This window comes from Bactrocera oleae, chromosome 6 (genome assembly GCF_042242935.1).
Source record: "Bactrocera oleae isolate idBacOlea1 chromosome 6, idBacOlea1, whole genome shotgun sequence".
In the NCBI taxonomy this organism is placed as follows: domain Eukaryota; kingdom Metazoa; phylum Arthropoda; class Insecta; order Diptera; family Tephritidae; genus Bactrocera; species Bactrocera oleae.
The window spans coordinates 34,784,835-34,807,255 of NC_091540.1; the positions used below are offsets into that span (position 1 = coordinate 34,784,835).

At 34.5% G+C, this 22,421-nt stretch overlaps 1 protein-coding gene across 3 annotated transcripts in view; it reads right to left on the reverse strand.

Moving 5' to 3' along the window:
- The window catches only part of tey (teyrha-meyrha), a 65,494-nt gene that overhangs the window by 33,320 nt on the left and 9,753 nt on the right, over nucleotides 1–22,421 (reverse strand). For all 3 annotated transcript variants that reach the window (XM_070111347.1, XM_036370776.2, XM_036370778.2), the window contains exon 2: nucleotides 5,730–5,969. In XM_070111347.1, the coding sequence (XP_069967448.1) occupies nucleotides 5,730–5,969 (240 nt within the window). The remainder of the gene's footprint in view (nucleotides 1–5,729; nucleotides 5,970–22,421) is intronic.

Here is a 22,421-nt window from a genome sequence, read left to right on the forward strand (position 1 = left end):
TTAGAGGTCTTAATACAAAATTAACTGACTTGTATTTGAACAGTTCCAATTTTAATTTCCATATAATTGGATTTACAGAAACTTGGTTAAAACCTCACATTTTTGATAATGAGATTTTAAACAGCGAATTTTAAATTTTTAGATGTGATCGACTGAACAGAATCGGTGGAGGTGTTCTATTTGCCGTGCATTCCTCTATCTCATCTGAAAATATTATTGTTCCAGGGACCGACTCTTTTGAGTTTAAATGTATTAGAGTATACGTTAATAGTTGCTTTATTTATTTAACCGTATCTTATATACCACCCCATTCGGACTTATCTGTATACATGCAGCATGCTTCTATAATAAATAGTGCTACCTCGATGGCAAATAATGCAGATTCAATAATTGTATTAGGTGATTTCAATTTACCGTGTGCTTCGTGGAAACCTTTCGATGACTATATCGTGCCGATTTGCAATCGGTCATGTTTTAATGAGTTTTTCGAAAAAATGTGCGAGTTGGGTCTGAACCAAATTAATTTGATTCCGAATAAATTTGGTAAATGCTTAGATTTAGTATACGTTGATACCTCTGCAAAGTGTTATTCAGAGTAATCCTCTTGTTCTACCAGAGGACTCATATCATCCTGCTTTGGAAATATCTGTCGAAATCTCAGGCATTGTACGGGATAATAATCATCAAACTTCGTGCTTCTGTACTCGGTTTAACTTTGCAAAAGCTAATTTTAAAAAGTTAAATACAGAACTTTCTACAATAACATGGCCTAATTATAATGGTGACATTGAATTGAGTGTCTCTCATTTTAATAACATTATTATGAAATTATTTGAAAAGTATTGGAACAACACGTAATTGTTAATAAAAGCAAAAGTATAGATCTGTGGTTTTCGAAAGAGTTATATAAATTGAAAAACAGAAAAACTCGAGCCTTTAAACATTTTAAAAAAACCGGTTCACTTGTCGACTATTCTAAATATTCTCTATTGCGTCGACAATATTTTGACCTAAACAAAAAATGTTATAATAATTACTTAAATAAAGTAAAAAAAAATATTGTAAGTAATCCAAAATCGTTTTATGATTTCGTCAACTCCAAACGCAGGATTTCCAAATTTCCGTCCGCAATGAAATACAAATCTATCATTTCAAGTGACAATGATATTATATCCAATATGTTTGCAGAATTTTTCAAGTCAAACTACTGTAATAATTCTTCCAAAACTTTTTCTTATCAGCAAGTGCTGTGTTCGAATACTTTAATTAACGCTCCACTTATTTCTGAAGAAGACGTCCTATTTAATTTAAATAAGTTAAAACCATCTTTTAGTTATGGCCCAGACATGATACCCTCATGCTTCCTAAAAAATATTGACAAATATATTTACTTGCCTTTGACAAGGATATTTAATTCCTCTCTTAAACACGGTATATTTCCTTCAATATGGAAACAGTCATTTCTAATCCCTTTGCATAAAAGTGGATTTGGATCCAACATTGAAAACTATAGAGGTATCGCAAAACTATCAGTTATACCTAAACTTTTTGAAGCTATCATCACTGACCATATAACCTGTTCGATTTCTCCGTTAATTTCCTCATCTCAGCATGGATTTCGTAAAGGGAATTCGACTATAACAAACTGACTTGAATTTGTAAACCATGTATCATTGGGTTTTAGGGAACATAAGCATATGGATGTTATATACACAGACTTTAGCAAAGCTTTCGATAAAGTAAATATCTCGATTCTCATACATAAACTTGATCTGCTGGGCTTTCAGCCAAGATTCCTTCAATGGGTATCTTCCTATCTTTATAACAGAACACAACGAGTGATATTTGGGGATACACCTTCAGATACAATTAATGTTTCTTCAGGTGTTCCGCAAGGTAGTCATCTTGGCCCGATTCTGTTCTTGTTGTTTAATAACGATATCTCTTCAGTAATAGAATTCTCAAAAATTTTATTATACGCTGACGACGTAAAGCTTTTTAAATCATACACTTCAACTGAGGAAAGGTGTCTGTTGCAAACAGACTTAAACAATTTGGTTGCATGGTGTGATAGAAATGATTTGCCATTGAATCTCAATAAATGTAAGACGATGTGCTTTTCCCGTAGATCTGTGCACCCCTTTTCTTATGTAATAAAACACCATATTCTGGAGCAAGTTTTTAACTATGTTGATTTGGGAGTTAATCTGGACCCTAAGCTTAATTTCAGACTTCATATTGATACCATGGTCTTGAAAGCAAAAGCTGTCCTCAGTTTTGTTAAACGTTGGTCTAAAGAATTTAGAGATCCGTATATTACTAAAACACTTTATACAACTTTGGTTAGACCTATATTGGAATATGGCTCTGTCGTATGGAACCCTAGCTACCAAATCCATTCTGACAAGTTAGAGTCGGTTCAAAAACAATTTTTACTTTTCGCCTTAGCGCATTTCCGATGGGATTCTAGGGTAAGTCTACCTCCATACACTAGTCGTTTAAAACTTATTAATCTACCTACACTTTCTAGTCGTAGGGAAATGCTTGGCATAATATTCTTAGTGAAACTTTTGAATGGAACTGTTTGCAGTTCTTTTCTCCTGTCTGAAATTAAATTTAATATCCCGGTTCGCCTTTCGAGACAGTTTAGACCTTTACTGCTAAAATCCTGTAGATCAAATTTTGAACTAAACGAGCCATTCCGCCGTATATGTCATGATTTTAATTCTCATTCCAGCACATTTGACTTATCTGACTCACTTTTCAAAATTAAAAAGACTTTATTGTTTTCTTTTAATAAATGAAAATGTAGCAATTTATTATATTGTAACTTTAGATCTTAGCTGTTGAAATTTTTGTTTCTGTAGCTGAGCAGTTTTAGATCTCAACACTTAAAAAACTCTCTTGCCTTTTCTGACTCGGCTAATTCCGCACGTATGCGGATTGCGCCCCTCGCGTCGGTTGGGCGGGAGGAGGGTAATCGTTGGGTTATTATTATTATTAAATTAGTCAGTGGGCGTGGCACCGTCCACTTTTAGGTGAAAACCCATATCTTGGGATCTACTTAACCGATTTCAACCAAATTTGGTACATAATATTATTCTCCTATTTCTATGTTATAGTACGAAAATGGGCGAAATCGGATTACAACCACGCCTGTATCCCATATAACATCATTTTAAATTCCATCTGATTTTTTCACTTTCCAGAATGCAAACCAAGCAACAATGATTATATTAGCGTAAAACTTTGCGTAAATAATACGTTGAAAGTATGCCACCTTGTGACCAAAAATTATCTAAATTGAACCAAAACTGTTCAAGCCCCTAGGTACGGAATATGTGGACCCGAGTGCCTATTGTTGACTTTTTACCGAAAATATCCGTCAACAAGAACAAGGCGGCAAGATCCACAAAGAAATCTAAAACGAGTATACCATTTGACTTTGCGAGAGTATAAAATGTTAGGTTACATCCTTCCTTACTTGTTTATCTTAAATTTTGGCTTAGTTATGGCCCTTAATACGTTTTTAATTAATGGAATTTTGTGAGCGTAGCAGTAGTCCGATGTCGCCCATCTATAATATTAAATGGGAGAAGGAATAGGTGTACCAAGTTTTATCAAAATATCTCAATTTTTACTCAAGTTAAAGCTTGCACAGACGGACGGGAGAGCAGACAGACAGTCACTCGGAATTCAACTCGTCTCGTCATCCTGATCTTAATACTACAGAGCTAATACAATCGGGAAAATCTTTAAACGGAAGTTTGATTATGAAACTATAGACCTTAAAGTATTAACCACTTGCGTCCACTTGCAACACCAACATTTTTTGATACCAATGAATATATAATATAAACGCGCAGACAATTAATTCGTTTCATAGTTCTGAATATTTGTACATATACAAGTATAATTCTATATTTATTTCGCGTATTTTGTGGTGTTTAAAAATGGTTGATGGAAAGAGGAGGCTTATACATAGAATGCCAATCCGCAATTGGCCGCATTTCACTGCAGTCCTAGCCTATCTTATTTTTCTTTTGCAAATATTATTCTAAATAGTTTTGTGCTAGGTTGCATGTAGAACTGGGAATCCAAATGGTTTTTACTGAGCTTAAATGAAGTCTAAAATACAATAAAAGTCTATTGATTGTGGCTTCTCATGACTATATGCAGTAAGGGCTCTGCAGCAGATTGCGAAAATTGTAGCTTGGGTATCCAGGAAAATGCTACTAACTTGCTGATTAGAGTAAAAACCCATTTGCTCTCGCCCCGATAATTTTCAATCTAGGCTGAAAAACAGAGTTGTAGCAAAAATGATAGAATACAAGATTACGACAAGAATTTACCATTACTTTTATCGTTTTGGGCTGTAACAAGATTACAAAAACAAATTCTACTATGCCGCCATCTTGTGACGGAATTGTTTTGAGTTGAGAAGTAGAAGTAGAAGCATAGAACAGTTTGTAAATTGTAAACGAAAACGTAAACACTTTTCTTAATTCGTGAAATATCCATACTTTATTAATTTTTGGTTAAAATATTTTAGTTAAATGAATAGAATAGTGTTGCGTGAAAATATTTGGGTTATTTTCAAATAAATACACTTATCTTTTTACAACATAATTGCCAATTAATTAATGACTAAAATGAATTGCGATTGTGAAGCTTGTATTTATTTAAATTTAAAGTATAAAAAATATTGATTTTAGAAAATAAAGTATGCGGTGGGGAGTTGCAATAACTATGATGCAAATAAACTATTAAAAACGATTTTTCTTAGTTTTCTTTCGGATATAAGAGTTTCCAAAAAAGCGAATAATAAAATAAACTACTGCTGGATGCATCGCAATAACAATCCTTTTAATCATGCACTTAGGGCTGTTTTCTCAATGTCTGGTTAATATTATCCTTAACCGCTGGTAGCTTAACTGAATGATAGCTTCAACTGACAGAACCGTTTTCACCTTGTGGTTAGCTGACCCATAGATAGTTTGGTGATTGTAAATGCGTGGTGAAAACAGTTCACAAAGCTTACATTGTGAACACGCAAAATTGTGTAAACTACATGAGCCATGTACTATATGAGTATGTTCAGACGAGGACTCTTATTGCCGCCCAAACCGGTTTTCGTAGGCGAGGAGACGAAGAGACCGCGCCTCTAGTGCTTAGATGGCACACTTTGCGTTATTTTCCGTAACAGCTCGCTGCCACCCAATTTTGCATTCCTTTTCATTTTGAAATTCCTTTCATGGTTGCAACAGCGCTTGGTTTCAAAGGAATATTTACCATATGTTCGGATATTTAAACGTTATTACCCGTTTTTGTATGTAATAAGAAAACCATTTTTCAACTTTCATTTGGCAATTATTTTCCCGCCAGATTATTCTATTCATTTCACTAAAAACTAATAAATTAAGTCCATTTTTGTTTACAATTCACATGTTGTTCTATGATTCTTCTTCTCTACTCAAAAGAATTACGTCAGAATTGGCGGTTGGCGTACTCTTATACTCATTTTAGAATTGTAGTCATTTAATTTGAAGCTACCTTCTGCGTGCGGGTTACCACAGCGGAATGCTACTTCTTTTTCTACTTGACATACACTACATATGTTATGTATCGTAGATCGAATTCTGAATGAGTTTCGTGGAAAGCTGCTCAATGCTTAACCTTAAGCTCGACCAGTGTAAGAAGACCCCTGTGATATGTATTACAAAACTTACCTGATCCAGTGATATGCCAATATATTTGGGTGGTGAAAACGCCGACGGCAGTTGAAAATTCGATAATACCGATGGTTTGCCGAGTCCGCGGTCGTTGGCAAAGTAACTCGCTGGGCCGCTATTCGCAGCCAACATGCCATGGTTGAGCGTCTGTAGCAGGTGGGGATGGAAGCTGTGCAGCAGGTGTGTGCCGTAGCTCCCGACAAGTGACATATTGTGCAAATCTTTGGCGTCTGGTAACTGCAAGAAAAACGAACACACAAAATGAGTAAAATGATGCTTTCTTCTTCAGCAAGCGGAAATACTAAGCAGATAAATGTTATAAAAATGCAATAAGCTTCATAAAAAGTGGTTAAGCTCTATATAACTATATACATGACGCCGACACTTTTTTATGTAATATACAATATATATGTATATTAGTAAGTTGTACTTTTTTCGAGGAAAGAGTTTTATCCTTTTGTTACGATAACTCTGGCATGTAAATAAACTATCACGTTTGATGTACATGCTTCGGGTTTTTTGCGAGAAAATATGAAAATATTTACAATAACCGAGCGAAATATTTTTTGTATGCATGACATAAAGTGTTGTTGTTTATTGACATTTCTGCTGTGCAGGGTAATGACACGTTAAGCTCGGGTCACTCGTCTTGTCTACGTCTCACACAGAATTACACTGCTAATATTTCGGTCAAGGGTTTGTTGTGGGTCAGTTGTGACCATTGTTGATTGCTTCAAGTGGAAATTTTATTGCCTTTGAATGGGTTGAGTTCAGTTTTTTTTGTTTTTTATGAGCCAAATCAAATTGTGTAGAAAAGCTGTCAATGTGGCAAGGATAATACATGGGCTTTTGAGGCTTAACGCAAGCAGCTTTCAAAAAAATTTGATTGCGTTTTGAATAAAAAGTAGTAAAGTGAAGAAAAAAAAGGTAAATAATTAAAAAATAAAATAAACTAAATAACAAAAAAAAAAAATTGAAAAAAGAAAAACATGTATTTCAGGAAATTTTTAAGAGGCTAGGGCAGTTTAGAGCCTTAAAATCAGGCTTAACTTTGTCAATTTGTTCTGGTAGTAACGAAAAAGGAATCGAATTTTTGTCTTTAAGACTTTATTAAACACATATTTAGGTGTATAAAAAATATTATATTGATACTAGCTGTTCCGGCAAACATTGTAAGGAAATATTTAAAAAAAAAACATTTTTTTTATGAAATATTTTTGAAAGTTACTAACACTACAAGTGTGTTTGAGATGTAATTATAATTGAAAAAGGAATGAAGATGAAATATACGTTTATTAAATTACAATTATTGATAGCTACCTATACATGGAAATATTGTAGTTCATGTTTCTACCATTAATTATTAAGTAACAACCATAGGAATGTGGCGGTCAATTGACCGTCAGTACTGACATAACAAATGTAAGTGTATCGGTGAATCCATCAGCAGTTTCTTGTAGGGATCAAAAGAACCTTATGTGTTATGAATGTATCAAAACACCATTATCTTTGAACAAATGAAATGTATCTAAACAAAAAATATATTATATGTAAGCAACTTTCAACTAGTAAGTGCACTTTTACACAGGGATTCAAAAGAGTCTGATGTTTTTCAAATTTTCTTTTGGTGTCGCTCTGGGCATTCACACAATAGAACAATATGCATGATACAAGTACCTACCCGCTAAATAGTTTCAAAGAAATACTAAAGACGGGAATTCTCTAATCCACAAGAATGTATTGAATATCCGCTACTAATATTTTCAAGGCCAAATTTATAATAGTAATTTCCTAATCTTTAAGTATTAAAAACTCATAATTTCTTTACTCCGTATTAAAAATTCATAATTTCTTTACTCCATAATCTATATCTTAATTTTCTCCATATTTACAATTTGTCATAATATTTCTATTATTCTATGCATACGTATTTGCATATTACATACAAAAATAGATAACAGAACTCAAATTTGCGATCGAATTCATTTGAAAACGAGCGCTCTTGCAACCATTCAAAAAAATTGAAAGTGAAAAGGAATGCTGAAAAGGGTAGCAGCGAGCTGTTGCGAACAAGAACACAAAGCGTGCCACCCGAACACGAGTGGCACGGTCCCTTCGTCTTTCCTCGTCGTCCCCTCGCCCACAATAAACTGGTATGAGACTCTTTCGAGTCCCAATGTGAAACGGCACTAATAAGTAAACCCACGGGTTAGTAGAATAGTACATAAATAGCAGTAAGATCTATATAACAAGTTAGTCTTAAGAATATCAATAAAGAATACATATGCGTTGCAGATCAAAAGTATATTTTTAATGACTCATATCGTGTAAACAATATTTGTTTTTTATTCATCATTTAGCACCATATTGGAACATTACGAGAAACAGTCGCTGCCAATTCGACAGTATCATACTTCATTCCACGATTTATATTCAAGTATATCTGTATTGATTAAATCAGATGCACTCCTATTCGGTAAATTCATACCGAATTGACTGATTGGTAAATTTCGCAATAGCAGTCAATGCTTCATTGTACATTGCGTCACTAAATGATATCGTTATATCATTGCACCTTGCATCAAATTTTTGGAATTATCCTACAACATTTGTGATCGGGCCGCAAAACATGTCGTCGGTAGTATAGCAAATAGTAGACGAGCCTGTGTTTCTGTGCCGTATAATGCTGCTTCAGCAAGCCAATGATTGTCATCTTCTAGCAAGCTTAGTGCAAGGTATGCATCTGTATGTGTTTGATACTGTTGTCCATTTACTTATTTTATTTGAATGAACCGGGGCATGCAACAACTGGTGTGCCTTGCTTGCAGACAGCTATTTTTTCGATTGAGCCTATGTAAAATAGTGTGGTACTTCTGAATAAAGGTTTGTACAAAGGCACCAAAAATAGCCATATGCCTACACAATTAAAAAATTCGGTGAGTGTAGAGCTGTTTGGTTCGAGCAAAATACGAGTTTTCGAGATGCAAATAGAAGTTATGTTAAATTCATTATGAGAATAAAATTAACTTGACTTGATGGGAATAAAATAAGCCGACTTCTTTTTGTCCCCATCCTGTGGTGTTTTCTAGTTGAGATGGCTGATTGGTTTATAGAACTTTATATGAAAACTATTTACATATTGTACATTTTAGTTAAGCGTTGGTCTAAACAAATTTAGAGATCCGTATATTACTAAAACACTTTATACAACTTTGGTTAGACCTATATTGGAATATGGCTCTGTTGTATGGAACCCTAACTACCAAATCCATTCTGACAAGTTAGAGGCTGTTCAAAAACAATTTTTACTTTTCGCCTTAGCGCATTTCCGATGGGATTCTAGGGTAAGTCTACCTCCATACACTAGTCGTTTAAAACTTATTAATCTACCTACACTTTCTAGTCGTAGGGAAATGCTTGGCATAATATTCTTAGTAAAAATCTTGAATGGAACAGTTTGCAGTTCTTTTCTCCTGTCTGAAATTAAATTTAATATCCCGGTTCGCTTTTCGAGGCAGTATAGACCTTTACTGTTAAAATCCTGTAGATCAAATTTTGAACTAAACAAGTCATGATTTTAATTCTCCAGCACATTTGACTTATCTGACTCACTTTTCAAAATTAAAAAGACTTTATTGTTTTCTCTGAATGAATGAAAATGTAACAATTTATTATATTGTAACTATAAATCTTAGCTGTTGACATTTTTGTTTCTGTAGCTGAGCAGTTTTAGATCTCAACACTTAAAAAACTCTCTTGCCTTTTCTGACTCGGCTAATTCCGCATGTATGCGGATTGCGCCCCTCGCGTCGGTTGGGCGGGAGGAGGGTAATCGTTGGGTTATAATTATTGTATATGTACTACAATTATTATATTCGATTGCTATCATGTGAATCTGTGGATGCAACAGAATAATATAAAAATCGCGATTAAAAATCAGGGGTTGATCGTATAACTATGAAAATTTAGAATTGTATATATTTTTCAATGCTGAATCGTAATATAATGAAAAAAAAAATTTTAAAAAGAAGAAATATTTGGGGCGCACCGTCCTTAACATTAACTTGCTAATAAAAAAAGCAATAATAGTAAAATCGCATGCAGATAATATAACTATTAAGCTATAGTTAAAGTTTCTAGTAAATATTATATTTCCGATTGCTATTGTCGTCCGATTTGAAAAATGTAGTTTCCAGAAAACTGAGTTTAAATTTTTACATGCTGAAGCTGACTGACCCAAATGCTTCGGCATTATAGCGGATTGGACAGGGAAATATTTTTTCACTATTCGACCAATTTTATATTGTTTTTAGAGTTCTAAAAAAATTCGATATTTTTGGAGATCCTAAACTGACTTAACTCCATAAAATAACAGCAAAAACCAAAAACAAAACCAAAAATACTACATTGGGACTCCCATATTTTCCAATACGCTAAGTTCTTCTGTGTTTCAACTACTTCTTAAAGTACTTTACTTGGTTGAATTTCCACTAAATTACACTTTACATATTCATTTGTCTTGAAGTTAAAAAATAAAAAAATAACAATGCAAACACTACAACAATTTTCACACATTTTCACAATATTTGTATAATAATTTGGCAAACAATATATTTGACAACTTTTAAAACTAAATCAACAAAGCTGTATACCCCATAGTTAGCACCCCTCGCTGAGACCCAGACTCACGCCGCACGCTAGAGGGTTGGTAACACACATGTTATACCGCCGATGCTTCGATTCAGCACAAATGTCGTTATCCAGACTCCGTCATCTGCCTGACGCAGTATCGCAATCACACACACACATACATACAAGGCATGTGTGGCGTTTGTTTGCCACATATCATTTACACAAATGACGTGTGTAATACTCTTGTAACTCACTCCATTGCCCCTCGACGGAGGTTTCATAATTTATGCGTGTGTGATAAGTAAAGAATTTAAATAAACTTGTTCATTGACAACAATTTTTGAAAATTGCTAGACTAAATGCGGCGTAAATGCGCCGTAAATTATGCAAAGATTATTACTTCGTTAAACGGTTAAATGTTATTGGAAAATCCGCGACACATGACTTGAGTAAGGCGATAAAGAAATTATATACCAACACTGATACATATGTATATACAGTGAACCAAAAAAAAACTTGTACAGAGAGATGCTTTGACTTTGAAGGGACTTTTCTGTTAAATTACCATTGTTAAGCTTTTAAACTGCAACCAAGAGTAAAAATATGAGATGTTACGTAGTGTAAGTATTTTTAAAAAAATTTTAGCAATAAATCAATTTTGATGTTAACGATTGCATAAAATTAAAATATCTCACTTTTGAGCAGTCAAAACAAAATTTTAGACTTACGTTGGCAACACTTTGAATGCAGTTTTCAAGTAGGGTCCGTTATTTTTTTCTGGTATTATATGAGTATGGTCACTTTGTTTTGTGAATAAACAAACAAATAAAGATTTACAGGCTCAGGTAGTCAAGTATTGGAAAGAGAACAAACATAACATAATATTGTTCAGTACATAATTGCTAAATTCAAAAAGACTAGTAGAGTTGGAAGACTTGATGGTAGTGGAATGCCCAAACAAATTTGCAAGCTCAAAGTACAGTTGCTCGGAGTATTTAGGAACACCCTAAAATATACGATGTCACTAACGCCAAGGAGTATTGACCCTAAAATATCTAATGTCTCTAACTCAAAGGAGTTGGAGAAAGCTGGCATTGCAAAACTCCATCTCAAACTGTTCGGAACTTCTTGCTTTCACCCGATTTTAGAGCGTATACACGACGAAACAAGCCACAATAATCGATGAAAAATATAAGTAAACGTTTATTATATTCCAAAAAGTATATCTACTGTGATAACGAATTTTGGGATTCTGTAATTTTTACAGATTAGATCAAATTTGATTTATTGGTATCTGATGATCGTCGATTTTTATGGCGTAAGGAAGGTCATGCGCTAGTATATAAACAATTAAATAAGACTGTCAGTGTCGAGCAATGGCAACAAAAGAAATGCAGTGGGAGCAATATTTAAAATATTATTCAGGATAACGACCCGAAGCATTCTGCTTTAGAGGTTAAGAAATGGTTGTTGTACAATTAAAAAAGTGCTGCTGCATCCTCCCCAGAGTCCATACCCCAGTCCCATTGAACACCTGTGGGGTTATGTGGAGGCGAAATTATGAGAGCGCAAAGTTAATACCAACAAGTTAGGAAGATCTAATTTCAGGTGTAACTGAACATTTTATACTCTTGCAACTTGCAAAAATCAAATCGTGAATAAATTACAATCAAATTTAGTATCTTCCTGACCTATATTGAAGGCCATAAACTTAGACTTAGTTTTATTGCTGTATTTTAGTTCGCGTCAGCAAAAATTATATTAAAAACACCTTGAAATGAAATATATGTATGTTATATAATATTAACCCGAAGGAAGAGGCTGATGGTATGTTAAGTCAGCCGGATGTTCGAAAATCCTGATATTAGTTATATGGGGCTAGATCAAGTTTTCACTCAATTTTATCCATTTTAGGCACAAAGATACACTGTTATGATTAAAACACGCTCTTTAATTTTTTAGGAGAGTTATTATTGGCCGATATATGCGGTATAAGGTCACCCGGAAGTTCAAAAATCTTTATATTATGTATATGGGGGCTAAAGGAAGTATTGTCCCGATTCAGCCCATTTTTGACATATAGATATACTATTATCAGGAAAGAGCCTCTCTGAATTTCAATTATATATCTCACATATTGTCCGATATTTTCGGTAAAAAGTCAGCTATATGTCCTCGGGTCTACATATTGTATACCTAGGGGCTTGAACAGTTTAGGTTTGATTTGGACAACTATTGGTCATGAGGTGATTTACTTTAAAGGCATTATTCGTGCAAAGTTTAATCCCGAAACACCATTTTTTGCTTGATTTGCATACTAGAAAGTGAGAGAATCAGCTGAAATTTAAAATTGTGTTATATATGAAGTAGGCGTGGTTGTAGTCCCATTCCGCACTGTAACATAGGAATGTTAGAAGAACGTTACCTAACGCATTTGGTTGAAATTGGTTTCTCTTAAAGCTGGGCGGAGCCACGACCCTTGTACATTGTAACCCTTAATTGTACCATCCTATGTGTTAATTTTATGGCCTCTGACTCGTTTATTTAATCAGCTATCGCACATTGAGTAGTTTTTAACAGTACAGTTATATGGGTAGTGGGCGCTGTCATCACCTGACTTCACCCATTTTCACACTGTCGATAGGGATGCTAAAAATATTGTCCTGAGCGAATTTGGTTGTTATAGCTTTAGCAGTTTAGGAGATATGTACATTAAACCTATTAGATGGCGGAGCCGCGCCCACTTTTTAAATAATAAAACTGCAGATGCCCCTTAATGTGATTCGTTGTACCAAATAACAGTCTTGTATCTTATTTGGCTCTATTATGGCAATTTATTTGTTTTTGATTAATGGCGTTTGTAGGCGTGGCAATGGTCCGATTACGCATATCTGCAATACCAACCATCTTACGATACCAAGAAACATGTGTACCAAATTTCAAACCGTTTCGTTCGTTTTCTTTCAACTTCCTGAAAATATTTTTTTTATGTAAATTGTTAGGTGTTATAGGGTTTGTAGTGTTTATTGAAGATGATGGGGTATAGAATAATTTAAAATGATCTAGTAGTTTATTACTGTAAGAAGAAAGGAAGAAAAAGTTTCGATACTTTTCATTTTGTTTCTAAGACTAAACTTGTAAAGAAAAGTATACTTATGCTGAGGCAAAGGAGCAGTTCCTCAAATTCAATACTACTCCTTAAATATGATGTATTGAACAGCGAAGTTCGTTTTATAAAGCTCCAATTCTCTGTTAAACTCCTATCTACATACAAATGTAAGTGTTATATTTATATTACTTAGCTAACGACTTTCAATTACTGGATAATTGCACGTATCATATTTGGTTTACATTAAAGTAAAAACTTGTAAAGAAATTTTAAAATTCTAAAAGCCGATCACATCCACATTATACCTTCCTCTTCTCTCCTTTTTCAAATAAATGTATTCAAGTGATGGCCGCACACATCGCTATATGATGCAGCCTGCCTTTTTTAACTATTTCATACGAGTATATAAATCACTAAACTACAGCTCGACATTAATGAGTAAGTACAAAAAAGTGTTGCACATATGATGAAGGGGAAGTTACCATTATTACGATCTTAACTTTGCAAGATAACGGCAAACGCCGTCGTAAACACACGTTTGTAGAAAAGGTTAAGTCACATGTTACAACTAAGTGCGCACTTCCATAGGTCTGTGTATGTATTTTGATGTCCCTTTACCTATACCTATTCTTGTTCTTATTTAAAAGAAGTATTTCTTAAGTTCTTGCCGAAGTGGCAAGAAAACAATGGAAAAATTTACTCTTAGCTCACAAAAACTTAATGAAGTGTTGAGGCTCGACTACTTGGCAAAGGCTTAAACTAATTGCTTGCGTGATATTATTTTTTAATTAACGGGTAATTTATTCAAGAATCTGTCTTCATGGTGCGACAGTGATGTCATTATTTATGGGCTTTTAAGTTAGTTAGAAGTAAGATATATAGAATATATATATACATACATGAAAAAGGCTTTTTTGTGTATAAATATGTAAAATAATATTTCGATATTTATATTTTTCGTTTTAATTCAATTCAACTGTTAATCACGGTAAAGGCAAAAATATTCTGTCTATTTAACGTAAAAAAATAAATTTAACAAAATTTAAAGTTAAAAAAATACATTTCTCAGATTAGTAGTTAGTTCCAACAAAACAAATTTATATAAATTAGATCAAGTAAATTTTATTTTAATCAACAATTATTCTTTAGCCAACAAGAATCACGCGATGTTAAAATGAAATAAAACACTCAAACTTGGTCCAAATGGGTTCTGCTGTTTTTTTTTTCTTTTGTTATGAAGATAATTTTATGCCATTTATGATTTGAACAAAATGTCGGCCAAATTCGCTGAACGTTGTCTTCGAGTTCCTCGAGCGTTGTTGGTTGATTGGCGTAAACCAACAAAAACAAAAAGTTGAAAAATCTTTGTATTTTCAACCCAACTGCCTATAGACTTGTTTCATTGAATTATTTCGAATGGTCAAAATAGTTTAAAAAAAATATTAATTATTTTGCACGCACCTACAAGAGTCACAAAGATAATTTTACGGTTTCAGAATATAGTTGACATTTTCTACAATTTCTTTTGCCACATTTCAGTCACCTATTGTGATTTATTAATTCGCTGATTAATTGCACAATCCTACAATAAATCGCCAATTAATTACTGCACGGCTTGCTAATGAATGTCGCGCTCTCGCCTGCAGCATTTTTTCCGCTCTCATTTCAAAATACATATGCTTGTGTGTATGTATGCAAAAGAATCATTTATCTATTTGCTAACAATAAACAAGTGGTAAATACCATATTTATCGTTATGTATTCTACTCATAATTCATCATGCAAGCAGGGACGCAGGTGTTCGACCATCTCACCACCTTACAACAACCGCTTAACACATTGTTGTTTACGAGAAATTTTTATTTTATTACACGAGCTCGAACATTGCTATGATTTACAACAATAAACACCGATTTTACATGGATAACCACCTCGCGTGCTGTTGTTGTTTGTTTATGAAAAAAATACCGGAATACTAGCCACTTCGCCTGGTGTGTATAATCAGCTACTTTTCTTTGTGAATTTTAATATTAGGCATTAAAGTGATTTGTGCACATCCATTAAAGCGATAACCAACCCCTGATCATCGAATATTATTTCTTACAGCTACCCACTTTGCGTTCTTGCCGTTGTGAGGGCTGCAACTGATATTTGCATGAGTCAGCCGCGTGTGCGCTGGTAGGGGTGTTGGTGTTGTTGGAGATGCACTGACTTTGACTCGGTGGAGTTGGCATTTACATAAGATTTTGTTTGCTTTTTACACTTAACTTGTCGCTTTATTATAATCTGGTGTAAGACTTTTCTTAAACAAACCAATAAAAAAAAACCTTTATTTGCATTGCATTAGAGGAATTAAATGGCTTCTTCGAAATAAGAACTACATATTTGAATTTTTAATCAGAAATACAATGAAGGTACAGGTTTCTGTCGAACAGACTATGTGTTTTACTAAGAAGTTGTGACCTTTGAAGGCAAGTATGATCGCATTGTTCTCGCTCTTCAATATGTAGTACATGGAATAACACCACAGAGAAATATAAAACCAGTGACAAAAGAAACTGTTTACAATTACATTTTTCTGATTTAAATCAACCATATTTATAATTTTTTTTTTTGCAAAACCAGGACGTGAATAATAGTATAATTTTTTTTTTGTGAGTATAATAGAACAAGATATCTCTTTCGAACCAGTATTAAAGTGGTATATTTTTGAGAGAAATCTGATAATTGATGGCTGACAATTATATCAATATCAGTTGTTGTGGAAACAAGACATTAGGTTAGTTGAGCGTGCGTTTCATATTAGTTCTAGAGAATTTTATAACTAGTAGATTTTACTACTGGGGTGAGTCTACTCGGTCGTATAAAAGTTTACAATGCTTATAATTTTGTCAAGTGGACGCCAAACTTACTAATTCGATTTTAAGAAGGTTCTCAGGCAAAACCTGAAAACCGTTCCATTGAACTTTAATGCGAAAGCACAAGATGTACGTTACAAAAAGTCTACTTGGAAATACAGGAAAAATTCTGATAGAAGTCGGTTAAGACAACACTATGTAAATACGAAAGAGGAATAATGCATTGTTCATTTTTGATAAATTATTTCATAACCATTAAAAAGTATTTTAACGAGCTAAACATATATCGAAAAATTTTCCTAATATATAAGAGTCTGAATACACTAAAGCTCAAAATTCAATTTGGATCCAGAAATAATTTCAAAACTTACCAAAAAGTTAGACCATATAGCTTTAGAGCCAGAAGCATTCTAAGTACAATATAAAGTGCATAGTTTCGGAACTTCAATTCCATAACCTCTACTTTGTTTTTTTTTTTAGTTACACAAGTTATATATTTTAATCATTTTACTCATTTTTGTAGCAGGAACATGTAGTTTTCAAAATGTATGTATTTAGAAATAAAAGCATTCATCCATATACATTTTTAGACTATATACACACGTATATGAGTACAACCGCTTTGCAAAAATTTCCGCAACAGCTTGTCAATACAGTTGGCTGCATTGACTGCTATAACAATAACCACTTGTAACCTTAGCAATAAAACTGCTGTTGGACATATAATTGCGCCCATAATTTACAGCGAAACAATGCACCGATAGTGAGACGAGTACCAATTACCTTCTAATAAAATCATTTCTTAAATACGCGCGTGATTCTATGTAGTAGAAAGCAATTATACTAAACATTTCCTTGCTTGTATATATTCTAGTCACTTTTGAAGCATGTTAGATGTGTCGATGTATGATTTCATGTAATAATATACCCAGTAGCAAAATTTCAATTTAGTACATTTCTTGAATTCGGCATAAAAACAACGTATAGATTTTATTAAATAAGTAAATACTAAAACCAGTCTGAAGTGAGGAAAGCGGCTAAGCTCTAATGTAATTTAACGTAATATTCCCCTAAAAACTCTCTAAAATTTATAAACTCAACAAAACAGTGGAAACAAGTAAGGTAGTGCTAAGTTCGGATGTTTTATACTCTCGCAAAGCAAATGGTATACTCGTTTGAGATTTCTTTGTGGATTGACCGATATTTTCGGTAGAAGGTCAACTATAGGCACTGGGGTCCACATATTTAGTACCTAGGGGCTTTAACAGTTTTGGTTCGATTTAGATAATTTTTGGTCACAAGCTGACATACTTTAAACGTATTATTTACGCAACGTTTTACCCCGATATAATCATTCTTGCTTGATTTGCATTCTGGAAAGTGAAAAAATTTTCGCACTATAATATAGAAATATGAAAATAATGTTGTATACCGAATTTGGTTGAAATCGGTTAAGCAGATCCCAAGATATGGGTTTTCGCCTAAAAGTGGGCGGTGCCACGCCCACTGACTAATGTAATTATGTAATGTGCTAAAAACATTTGATCCCAGTGAATTTGGTTATTATAGCTTTAGCGGTTTAGGAGATATGTACATTAAACTTATTAGGGGCGGGACCACGCCCACTTTAAACAAAAAGTTAACTGCGGATGCCACTCTCTAATGTGATCCTGTGTACAAAATAACAGTCTTGTATCTTATTGCGGAGCTTACTAATGGCAATTTATTTGTTTCTGATTAATGGCGTTTTGTGGGCGCGGCAGTGGTCCGATTACGCCTATCTGCAATACCAACCGTCTTACGGTACCAAGAAAAATTTCTACCAAGTTTCATAAAAATATCTCAATTTTTACTTAAGTTACAGCAGGCACGGACGGACAGATAGACGGACAGACAGTCACCCGGACTTCAACTCGTCTCTTCATCCTGATCATTTATATATATATAACCCTATATCTAACTCGATTAGTTTTAGGTGATACAAACAACCGTTAGGTGAACAAAACTATTATACTCTGTAGCAACAAGTTGCGAGAGCATAAAAATAGGTTACATATATGTAGATAAATGGCCGGCCTAGTCATTTTAAAATTTTACACTGTGTATGTTATTGCGAAAAAATATACGGGGCATATTGTTTATGTTCGTATAAAAATATATATAACTTTGAAAAGACTACTTCACTATACAACTTATTTGAATTATTTCTTGAACACAACAAGTGACCGTCACAGCAAACTGAGCCTTTTTTTGCGTTATCGATTTCTTTATCAAAGGCCTTCGTAGATATAGCGATGATTTCAGCATGAATATTTGCCTTGAGTTTATCTATGATTTGAGGAATGCTCATTACTTAGCCTTTCAATAAACCCACAAAAAGAAGTCAGGATAGTTCAATCTTGAACTGAGTGACCCGCACATATCGCCGCAGATATTCAGAGATTGTTTATCACCGTATTTTAGGCTACATTTATGGTCGTTCATATCCTTTGTGTTGATTGCACTTTGTAACTTTGAAACAAATTCAGACCATCTTTCACGATACCTATTCGGCTCTTAGGGATTCAGAGAAATAATCTGTCGGCTCTAATCAATACCTTCGAGCGTGTTGGTCATTGATGAGCTTCCTCTATAGGTGCCCAAAAAAATTGACACCCAACAATGAATAATGTTGTCAGACGACGGCTGTTGGTTTCCACAACACCTCTCCCGAACGCAATTGAATAATAAATGTCAATGCTAGCTCTAGATATTTGGCCTAAATATTGACACTGACCGAGGCCATTAACTTTTTTCAGAGAGAATGATCTATTGAGAGCAAACGATGCTGTCATGAGATTGTATTCTAACGGAATAAGAATTCTTATATGGCCGCGTATATGAAAAATAGGCGTAGCTGTAGTCCCATTTCGCCCATTTTCGCACTATAACATAGAAATATGAAAAGAATGTTATGTACCGAATTTGGTTGAAATCGGTTAAGCAGATCCCAAGATATGGGGTTTAACCTAAAAGTCGGCGGTGCCACGCCCACTAACTAATTTTGAACGTGGTTCCTATAAAGTCATCTCATACCATCTTAGAGATAAAATTTAATGTCTCTGACTTGTTTAGTGCTTGGTTTATCGCGCTTTTAGTGTTTTTTAACAGTACCGTTATATAGGGAGTGGGTGGGATTGTCACCCGAATTCACCCATTTTCACACCGCCAATAGAGGTGCTAAAAACATTTGCTTATAGTGAATTTTGTTATTATTGCTCTAGCAGTTAAAGATATATGGACATTAAACCTATTAGGGGCGGAACCACGCCCACTTTAAAAAAAATGTAAACTGCAGATGCCCCTCCCTAATGTGATCCTTTGTACTAAATAACAGTCTTGTATCTTATTGCGGAGCTTACTAATGGCAATTTATTTGTTTCTGATTAATGGCGTTTTGTGGGCGCGGCAGTGGTCCGATTACGCCCATCGGCAATAGCAACCGTCTTACGGTACCAGGAAACATGTGTACCAAGTTTCATGAAGATAGCTAATTTTTTACTCAAGTTACAGCCATGCACGGACGGACGGACAGACAGTCACCCGGATTTCAACTCGTCTCTTCATCCTGATCATTTATATATTATATATGTAACTCTATATCTAACTCGATTAGTTTTAGGTGATACAAACAACCGTTAGGTGAACAAAACTATTATACTCTGTAGCAACAAGTTGCGAGAGTATAACAAACTGCATTCATCAAAAATATTATTGTTGTATTGCAACGAATACAAGTAGCAAGCCAGCAGTGGCCACCGGCCATACCAAACTATTCACTGGCGTGTACAACACTTAACGCACACCAACACACACACACTACGTGCCAGTTAGTCAGTTGGCTGAGTTAAGTTATTACAATGAGTTATTGCATTAATTTGAGCCACTGCCGTGGAATGTGGAAAACGCTGCTCTGGAATCCGAACACACACACACATACACATTAACAGAAGATGGGTACAAAGTGCAGGATGTGAGTAAAAGATTGAGGCTCACGCATATGGTTTTGTGCACAGCAAGGCAATTATTTCATGTACATGTGCATATGTATGTGTGTGTGTAGGTGAGATTGCAAGTGCGCAAAAAGCCTTTAAATATTACTTGTTTTTTTTTTTTTGCAGAGCGGTCGTAGTTGCGTTATTAAATTAAAATAAAAGCTATTGCCACATATATTTCATATGTGAGTGCCCCGGGCGGTGTGTCAGTATGTATGTAGATATGCAGCGGGAACCGCAGGCATCATAATTTTTGGCGAATATCCCCTGTGGCGGTGACGACCCCAAAAATGTCATATGAACTCATAAATATATATACTACTGCTAAATATATATACATATGTGTATATAACATATATGTATATCTATACACATGAATGCACATATTGTATTATATTTCGTAGCAAGACTGCGCACTTGAAAGGTAAATCACAAATATTTACAACTTTTGTTTAATTTGCCAAATGTGTGGCAGTACTGGTGTTGCCACATTTAGTTGCATGCTGAAATAACACGCAGCATTGGTATACGCTCTAAATCAGCTCAAATAACATATGATGGCATTGCGAAACTGTCACGTAAAGGGATGAAAATATTCTTACACGCAGTTGTTGTGGCTGTTTTAATCTTAGGTACCAGGCGCTGCTTTCACCTTAGTTTAGTTGTTCAGTTGTTTGTAGCATATGAGAATTGATGACAACATTATGCTCGCGTCACCATTAAGTCATTTGACATTTTTAATATGTTGCACGGCTAGTAATAACAAAACTTCCACCCCAGTGCCTTACTATGAAACGCTTACGGTGTAAGTTGTGGTTTAACAAGCGGTCGGAGACTATTGGTTACACTTTGGCTTTTATTAATTTTTATTATTCCGACTTACAAATGAATAAATCAATTTATACCAAAGTAAATATTATGCGTGTGCTTGCATGTGTGAGCGTATGTGGCATATTTACTTGGTTTAGAAAAATGATTATTGCTTATCAGCGGTAATGTGTGTGTGGGAGTGCATAACAGAGGAAATATGTATACTTTCTTCTCTATATATGTATGTATTTGGCGCCTTATCTTAATTCTTACCCGAGCTTGCTCTTCCAGTGTTTTTATGTTGCCTGAGAAATGGCGGGCGGCAAACAGGGTATATTAAGTATGCCACAAAGTTTGTAACACCCACAAGGAAACGTCGGAAACCTTATAAAAAAAATATATGTAAATGATCATCATGACGAGCTGAGTCGATTTAGCCATGTCAGTTGGTATATACGTGAATCCCTCAGTTTTTGAGATATCGATCCGTTATCGGACCACTATCGCATATAGCTGCCATACACACCGAACAATCGGTTTCAAGTGCTTGTATGGATTATAATATTTGATATGTTCACGAAGTTTGGTATGGATTGTTATTTGAGGCATCAGTGTAATCTCCGAAGAAACTGTTGTGATCGGACCTTTACAGCATATAGTGGTCATACAAACTGATCTACCCCGTCCTTGAATGGAACACTTTTACGAGATATCTTCAAGATTTTTAACATGAGTTATTATCCAAGCCAACGATGCAGACTCCGAAGAAATTGTTAACATCGGATCACTATAGCATATGGCTGCCACACAAACTTACCGGTCAAAATCGTGACCGTTAATCCTGGCTTGGTCACCGTTTGTGCCGGCAATTTTCGCTGTCGTAAGTGATCCACTTTCCATCATATTGTGGTCATTCAGCAGTAATTCACAGATGGAACTTTAGTCTATGAGGCAATCGAAACAGGGCTTACAGGACTCGACCATTTCTATTATTTTAGCGATATTTTCGACAATTGGCATTTTTGACACCAAAATTCTGCACGTAATTGGCTTTTTCAGTATCAGGACCATTCAAAAAAGCATTATTCTAAAGGCTTTTCAAAAGAAAATTTAATATCCGATTTTCTTGCACCCTTACAACTACAAAACGAACTTCATAGAAAAAAATGGATCTTATTCAGAATATTTTCGTTAGTCTAGCTGAAAGAAAACGTTTAATCAGTGCCTCATAGCGGATAGAAGAGGT